The sequence below is a fragment of the Aspergillus luchuensis genome, chromosome 5, assembly GCF_016861625.1.
Source record: "Aspergillus luchuensis IFO 4308 DNA, chromosome 5, nearly complete sequence".
Lineage (NCBI taxonomy): Eukaryota > Fungi > Ascomycota > Eurotiomycetes > Eurotiales > Aspergillaceae > Aspergillus > Aspergillus luchuensis.
In genome coordinates, this window is record NC_054853.1 from 6,262,927 (window position 1) to 6,271,665 (window position 8,739).

At 44.8% G+C, this 8,739-nt stretch overlaps 3 protein-coding genes across 3 annotated transcripts; 2 read left to right on the forward strand and 1 right to left on the reverse strand.

The window, feature by feature from the left end:
- Positions 1 to 607: 607 nt before the first annotated feature.
- AKAW2_52075S (uncharacterized protein) lies at positions 608 to 1,416 on the forward strand (the record flags this gene model as incomplete). The annotated part of the gene is made up of 2 exons (XM_041692074.1): positions 608 to 701; positions 755 to 1,416. 2 exons carry the CDS (start codon positions 608 to 610, stop codon positions 1,414 to 1,416), a joined length of 756 nt encoding a protein of 251 aa, XP_041545496.1.
- A 1,337-nt stretch (positions 1,417 to 2,753) lies between these two features.
- AKAW2_52076A (uncharacterized protein) lies at positions 2,754 to 4,257 on the reverse strand (the record flags this gene model as incomplete). The annotated part of the gene is made up of 3 exons (XM_041692075.1): positions 2,754 to 3,164; positions 3,244 to 4,119; positions 4,168 to 4,257. 3 exons carry the CDS (start codon positions 4,255 to 4,257, stop codon positions 2,754 to 2,756), a joined length of 1,377 nt encoding a protein of 458 aa, XP_041545497.1.
- Positions 4,258 to 4,764: 507 nt separating this feature from the next.
- On the forward strand, positions 4,765 to 5,610 carry AKAW2_52077S (MBL fold metallo-hydrolase; the record flags this gene model as incomplete). The annotated part of the gene is made up of 1 exon (XM_041692076.1): positions 4,765 to 5,610. The coding sequence occupies one exon, from the start codon at positions 4,765 to 4,767 to the stop codon at positions 5,608 to 5,610; it is 846 nt and encodes a 281-aa protein (XP_041545498.1).
- Positions 5,611 to 8,739: the final 3,129 nt, after the last annotated feature.

The window sequence follows — 8,739 nt, forward strand, 5'->3', positions numbered from 1 at the left end:
ATCTAATATAAGGTTTAAAGTTTTGCCGCCAGAAGATTCCAGACCGGAAATACGAAGCCGCTCTGAATCATAATTATTCAACGCAATGAGGCTGCGAGTTCTCTGTCTAGAACATTACTAGTAAACAATAGCTGCTCGCCTGTTTAGCATCATTCCACTAATACGAGTGAGAGTACAATTCCTGATTATATGTATATCTCGTATCTAAGCATCTTATGGAACAAAGAATGCAGTTGGTAGAGTTCGGGAAAGGATTAATAGGGTCGTTCATGATTAGGTTTTGAATATCCATGGGGGTATCTTTGATCTCGAAGATATGATCTTGACAACCCATGGTTCGTCCGCCGCACCTCACCTTATTCATTGAAGCTTCTGACTTCGGAACTTTAATTTAGGATTCCGTTTTCATAACCCTAAATTTACATGTGTTTGTTCTAGATCCTCTAGCCTTCGGTGTTTATTGCTCGTCTCGAATGACTAGCTAGTCTCATACTATAAATACCAAGGAACATCCTGTCCCAGTTGATATTCTTCTGCACACTACACAGCCACTCACAACAAATATCTTGTTCACCAGCTTCAAAGATATCTGCTACCGAACATTACGATGAAGGTCTTCTACACCCTCTTGCTTGCAGCCCTTGCTGGCTCCGTGACTGCTTCACCTGTAGCAAACGGTGGATCGTACAAAGATGTTCAAGGTATACAAAGACACCTTATTCAACATCTCTCCGTTCCGCTAACATTTCACCAGGTCATTATCATGATTATAATGATCATCAATGCACCAGGGTAGACCGCGAATGCAAGAAGTGGGACTCAAAGGAGTGCAAGTGTCTTGATAAAGATGGACACAATTACCGCCGGCAAACTGCAAGCATCACCACACCGCCAGCAGCGACAGATACCAACACGAATGCTAACGCAAACACCAATGCTAATACCAATGTGAACCAAAATACCAATGCTAATACTAATGCCAATACCAATACCAATGCCAACACCAACCAGGCAACCACTCCACCTACTTCGACTACAACGGTTCCTACAACTACCTCAACTTCTACCTCGACTTCAGCATCAAGCCAGGCGACTAGTACCAGCACGAACACCAACACCAATACCAATACCAACACTAACACCAATGTCAATGTCAACACTAATAACAACGTCAATACCAATATCAACAATATTAACAATGCTGCACCCGCTACAGGTGGCGGATCGACTGAAGGAGGGGTTGGCGGAGGCAGTGGCAATCCCTCCGATTATAGGTGCCACGGACAGTGGTGTCCTAACTACTTTCCAGGTTGTGAGATCTGGGACTGGGATCACTGCAGGTGTGGAGGCCGCTTCTGTATCAACTTCGACACTAACTGCCGTAACTGGGACTGGGACAGTTGCTCATGCAGATAACGGATATATAAGGTAAGACATACATCTAATATTCTGGTGGTCTGTCATTACAGCTTGCTGTAAAAGATTACTAACAATATAGAGGTTCGAAGGAAGTTTCTTGGCTAGTTATTGAAGGAAAGGGGTTGTTTGTATTGATGTCATTTCCACGGGGTCGAAAAAGTCAGCAACTTGAGTCTTATGACTTCATAACCTAAGCGTCTATGTGGTATTGGGTACAACACCCTAAACCGAACATGTTCATTTCTTCCAAAAGTCTCACAGGGTTCAACACCCTTACTGGCTAAAAAGGGTTACAATTTACTTAAGTCCTCAGGCAGAATGTCAATGAACAGGATTATTGCTTCCGACTCATTATTGTCACAATAAGGTAGCTGGTCTACATTGGTAATGAAGTATTAGAGGCGAGCCATACCTAGTGTTGGATCACCGGCTCTATGTACAAGAAGGGTATTGTGATGGCATTGAAGCAAAATGATTGGGGGACATGTTTCTTTTTGCTTTGTTTGATAAATATTATGTAGTTTTGGGTATTTTGCCTATTTATTTATTGTTATTTATTGTTTATATATCATCCCACTCTGCCTTTTACATATTTAATATTCTGGTTTAAACATACCAGATGAAATCTATTTAATTAGCTGTTATGTAATATCAAATATTATAATAATTTAATTTTCTCTTTTATACTAAATACAGCTATATTAAATAAGACTACCAGTACTTTTTGTGATATATAGCGCGTCATTGTCGGGGTGATAGAATCCAACATTGAATTCCATCGCAGAGTCCGCTTGTTCCTGGACTAAGTCAGGATCTACTTCAATGAGTTGCTTGCGAAAGATTTTCATCCGAAGTAGTTTCTCCTTGCACTTTTGAGAAGCATGATTACATTGTCAAACACTACCGGCATGAAATAAGCCATGGCACATTAGACTTGACACGAATGCAAGTTATGCTGTGTCCTCCAATGCTTGTCTCGGACTAAAAACAATATAAAGCAATATACGAGACATAAAGGGACAATACAAAGGAAAGGACAACGAAGAACAAAAAAAAGGAAGGAAAAGAACCAACTCCAACCACTATCAGGGCTGGGCTGGGCTGGCCCGAGCCCGACCCCAAGGTCCGCAAAATGTTATAAATTAATACGATACATTTGGAGACATAAATGAAGATGAACACTATATAAGTAGTTTTATTGTCATTGTAGGCTGGACGTTGTCTTCCCAGGTTCAATCTCCTTGCTGTAGAAAATTGAACCAATCCATTCGATCAATCACTGGATATCTATAAATCATCATACTCTATACCAAGCGGCACATTTCAAGGTAAAGCTATACCTTTGGTGTCGCGGCAACAAAGTCCAGATACTTTGGATTTGAGGGGGATGCAGTAGTGATGCCTTCCTGGTGCTGCTGCCCTTTTCGGACTTGGCCAATCTTCCACCCTCGGAGCATAACAAGGCATAGCGCGGCGCCGATGTACATAAATCCCGTGAAGAGCTGCGTATGCAAGAATTCATGCCGTCCAGAGGTTCGCAGCTCGAGACCGATGGCTTCTCCGACTGTTGTACTCGACCTGATTAGTATTTCGTCGTCTTTGGACATTTTGGTACTGAAGGACGTCGGGTAGAGAGGAAAGAGACGCTCACACGTTGCGGGGACCGAGCAGACCAGCCACATGATCGTCAATCCTGACTGCAGATCCTCTAAAGCGACAACCTCTGCTCCAAGAGGGCCGACAACCTGAGGCCAGATTCAGTTGGCAGTTAGCATCCACGTAGGGGGCAGAGCAGAAATAGTGAGCAAAGGGGGGACCAGGTACCGTCCAGAAAGTGCCGAAGAAGACACCTGCAAACAAGGCAAAGCATATCAAAGCAGCGTAAGTGCGAGCAAACGTCCAGAGAAACAGGCAAAGCAAGCCACTGATGAGAGTTGCGAAAGTAGCGATGTTGATGCGGCCGACGGCATCCGACATGAACCCCACCGCAGGGCGTCCCACCATTTGGCCAACATTCATGACCGCTGTGACAATTGAACCTTGACTCGAAGTCAACCCGACACTGCGCCCATACGTCGCCAACGAAAACCAGATGACCATGAACCCCATAACGCTGAAGAAGCTCCAGCCGAGGTACAACCACATCTCATACCGGATGCAGAGGCGGAAGTTGATATGAAACGAACGGTTGGGTGCTGCTACCGCTTTGCGATCCCGGATTACAAGAAGACAGATCGCATTGACGACGAGCTGGCAGATAGCAAGGATACGATAAGACCACCCCAGGCCGAACCGCGCAAGCAGGGCATGCGTTGAGAGAGAGTAGATCAGGCCTCCTGTTCCGCTACCGCCTGTTGCAATGCCGGCTGCGAGACTGCGATGGCGATTGAACCATTGGGGAATTAGGTATGTCGTTGAGAGGTACTGCATTCCGAGGCCCCAGCCGAAGCAGACGCCTTGGCTTAGATAGAGTTGCCAGATTTGATTACTCCAAGAGGCGCCCAAAAAGGCAGCAGTTTCAAGCAAAACGCCCAGAGCCATGGTGGCTTTGAGGCCTATGCGGCGGTGAAGGACGGTGACTAACGGCGAGATGAACAGTGCCTGTGAGGCGGAAAGTCCTCCGATAAAGGCATAATCGAGAGTGCGACTCCCGGGGAACGTAGACTGCGAGGTAAAGTAGGCGAGGAAGACGCCGTAGCTCTAGATGATGTTAGTGTGCTTGGGTGGGAACTATAAGGTGATGCTAACAGATAGAATCCCCCAATGGTGAGCATTGTTCCAGAACACTGCTGCTACTATCACCCAAGCATACCTGCTGTCCACCTCAGAAGAGTTCATGCTGCAGTTGTTTTACATAGACCCCATGTCAGACTATTTGGAGCTACTGCGGGTTTTATTATTTCAAACCAGTCCCTACATGACAAAGCATGCTGGGCGCATGACGAGTCTGATATCTAATCACAAAGGCATGTGGGATGTGGGATGTTGTGGGATGCATGCCATGACAAACAGCTTCTAGAATATGTGGAGAACAACGTCATAATGCCATGTTTTATAATGGGGCTTATGGAGGCGCGTTTATTGCTTCTGAGACAATTAACTAAGCATATTGACATTAAAGAACTTATTCATCATGGTCTTTTTTTATATTGTAAGGCACTTCCGGTGGGAGCAGAAGGGACTCTAGCTCCACCAATTGACCTGAAGGAATATATAAATGAGCGAAAAGACCACTGCTAACTGACTAGCATCAAGAAACTCAACACAATAATCTTTTCTTCATCTCAAAGACATTACCCGCCAATTCAAGCTTCTTAAGCTTCATACCTCTCAATCAGACTCAAAATGGCCCCCTTTCAAGGTTCCGTCTCAGTCACCCACATCACCACCGCCACGGCGATCATCAACATCGACGGTATCCGCTTCCTTACCGACCCGGTCTTCTGCCCAGCTGGATCCGAATACATTTACGATGGATGGGCCAAAGCCGACTGGAATGAATGGGGCTTCAACGGCCGCCCTCCAACCTCAACTCTGCGTAGCTTCGAGGGACCCGCACTCCAGCTCCATGACCTGCCGCCCATCGACGCTGTCCTCCTCAGCCATGAAGACCACGTCGACAACCTAGACCCCCTAGGCCGACAGCTGCTCGATGGCCGTCGCGTCTACACCACGCCAGACGGTGCCAAGAACTTGGCTCCACGACCCGGCGTCGTCGGCCTCCAACCCTGGCAGACGGTTGAAGCTTTCATCAGCGGCAAGCACTTCCGTATCACTGGTACGCCGTGCAAGCATTTCCCTGGTGGGGAGGTCACCGGTTTTATCGTTGAAAGTGACTCTTTTGGGGTTAATGATGATGGATTGCCGAATGTGGTGTATTTCTCTGGGGATACTGTTTGGATTGATGAGTTGGCGGAGATTAGGAAAAAGTGGCATGTTGCTGTGGCGGTACTGAGTTTGGGGAACGCGTTGTTTGAGTCACCGAAGGGAGTGTTGCAGATTACGTTTGACGGGCATCAGGCAGCACATTTGATGCGGACTCTTGGGGTGGATGTTATGGTGCCAATTCATTTCGAGTCGTGGGAGCATTTTACGGAGCATCAGGGCGATCTGAAGCGCGTTTTCGAGGAGGAGGGTGTTCAGGCCAAAGTGTGTTGGCTGGTGCCTGGGGAGGAGAAGATGGTCGTATAGATTTAGTGCTGCATATGTAGTAGTGCTTTCTCATTGTGTGTATTGCAATTCACATATAGACTGATAGGTTCCCAACCGTTGTTGATTAGATCAGAATAGTCAATTTTGTTATACTAAAGAATGCCGGAGGATCTACAGTAGTCAGGAGCTTCACCCGATTCTCCACCACGTCTGCGGCTTATAAAGCGTCCTTTTCCTCCTCTTCCTTCTCCTCCTAATCTTCTTTCCCTAGGCTTTTCGACCTTCATACCTAGGCGACTCCAGCAATAAAAATTAAGGATTCTAGATGGATATAAACTTAAATTATCCACGTACAACTTACTATAAAACCATTTTAAGTGAGGTGATTCAAAGAGAAAATGGCTACTAGCTTCATTACGAGAGTTAGTTATACTCACAGAATCTATATAATTTGGTAGAATGACTGGGAAACTATTGCTCCCATCCTACTTCTTGTATTCCTGTTTGGCCTGAGTCAGTTTATTCCAAGGGAAGATTAACATTCTCGTTTGCTAATTCCTGCATAGGTGATAGATAGCAAGAGCACGCGGTGGAGAAGCCCCTTTCAATAGCGAATCCACCACACTTCCTCAATTAATGGGCGACGGGAATCGGGAAAACAGCCATGTATCCATGCACATAGACATACTCCAGTGACAGCCAAGATATATTAGGATAGCAGTGACGTTGAGGGCAGGCTGACGCTAAATTACTCGTTATTTATACCAGGTACTCTATATCCTGTGTCATGATCTGCACCTACCAGACAATGAAAGCCCGGAACGAATCTTGGCTGTAAAAAACTGGCATAGAAAGACCAAAAGTAGGAAGACAAGGGTACCATCATGCCAGAGGGCATTTCATATAATATTTCCAATTGCAGCTGCACGATACTGCAGACTTCTCTGATAACGCGATCCACGATTGTGCCATCCATAGAGCCCGCTGATGTATCTTGCCCGTCCTGGAGGACCTTTCTGCAAGGCTTAGCATATTTCCAATGCGCATCTGCATATTTATGGATATAACCTCTTTTGCAGGTACTTGTATGTGCATGGTACGTATTACGGAGACCAAAATCACGGATATAAAGTGTTCCACGCAGAAATATTTAGCAAGGGATAGTTGAATACACTACGACTGGCGGAACAGCTATAGGGGAGAAAGTGGTAATTGTAGGACATAGATTGGTGACACAGGAGAGAATACATGTAATCTTAGTAAATTGGTCAACTATGAATTGCAACTACTTTGAGAAGATCAGAGGGGACAGAAGATAGTAGTTTATGGCAAGTAGGTGTTGCTGGCTTCTCAGAATCTTACAGGCAGTTGTCAGGGAAAAGTGCACGTTTGATACTATTAGTATAAACAGCTGTTTAGCAGATGAATGGTAGAATATGAAAGAATAAATTAATTATCATAGTATTAAAGAATTTGAGCTTTAGATACTACTAGGATTTGGTGTTTGACCTACTGCCAAGGTAGAAAATCAACTTTAAATTCCTCTGGCTCCGGACCATCAACGAAGTTTAGCATTTCTTTGAGTGGTTGCAGCTAACTACCGCCGAACCCAATGCGATTCGGTGGGCTTGAGCAGTTTGATAGGCATGTCTTCAATATCTTTTATCATCCCAAAGGTGAAGCCGTGGAACAGTCATGGAGCATGCCGTTTGTTCCGGGTCGAAAGGCTCCGGGATTTGTAATTGAGCGTAGAAATAGCCATACTCCACTCTCACGGCTGCTTCAAGTTGTCTTAGTGGTATAGACTAGAAGGCTTGGCCGTCAACCTGGGGGATTTACCACATAGCTCGGTCTAGTTATGAACATAAAATAGCTAGGTTACATGAATACCATTGAGGACAGTGCGAGCGTTGCAAATGTGTTTGTGCTGACGAGCGTAATGCCGAGAAAGATGGCAAGTGTGACATAGCCATGGCCATTAACATAACTCCGGCCGTATCGGCCACCCGCCCGCGCCGGCCACCCCTACCACACCGCCCTAGAATCATTGTACTGGGTGGCCGGCGCGGGCGGGTGGCCGATGCGGCCGAGAGTTACGTTAAATTAAAGTATTACTTGCCCAGTCAACACTGCTTTTACACTCAGAATGGAGAAGTAAATGACATAATGAAGCTTTTTTAACAGAAGATATACTAATTTTAATAAGTAACCAATATATATTATCTAGGTATTTTTCTATTTTATACGGAGGTTTTATATTTTCTAAACTTTTTATTATCTGTAGAATAACTTTTCCTGAAATGCCAGAAAACATTTGGTATTTAGGTATTTTTAAATAGGCCAGTCAATTCTGTCGAGCTCATTAATGGCCTTGGCAGTTATGTGGAGTGACTATAGGTCAAAGGTCATCAAGCAAGGATCATGATCGGGGGTCATGCGCTGACTAAGCAGACAGCCAAGGGGTCAGGCGAGATCCTAAGCTTCTATTGGCTCAGAAAGGGGGGGTGGCGCTCCTTACTTTGACCCTTATCAATCAGCAGTCAGTGGGGTGACACGGATTGCTCTATAAGTGGTGACTGAAGAGGTCAGTAATACAGACAGGTACCGTCGTCACTTCCTACTTATTTTGAAATCCTACTCAGAATATATCTTCACTAACTCCATTTATTTTATAACCTGATATTCCTAGACTGAACTTTCACTCACCTTTTTTTAGAAACTTAAAACGAGTGCTTCATCTTGTTATATGGTATGAGTTCCATCAGATTAGGAATTCAGAATCTGGTATGGCCTTGACGGTCCTGTTGTGGAAAGCCAGAATTTGGTCTCTTGATAACAACTACATCAGATCGAAACAGCAGGAATACAGATAACTTAGAGTACTCGAGACCGTTGGATTTCTTGGGATAGAGAGCCTTTCAGAATTCGGACTTTGAGAGGTACAGCAGATCATTGAAGTAAACGGAGGAGACTGCCTTTAAAGATTCACTCTGTGCGTAAACATATAGTCAATCCATTAGGGTTTTTATTAGGGTTTTAGGGTTTTAGGGTTTTAGGGTTTTAGGGTTTTAGGGTTTTAGGGTTTTAGGGTTTTAGGGTTTTAGGGTTTTAGGGTTTTAGGGTTTTAGGGTTTTAGGGTTTTAGGGTTTAGGGTTTTAGGGTTTTAGG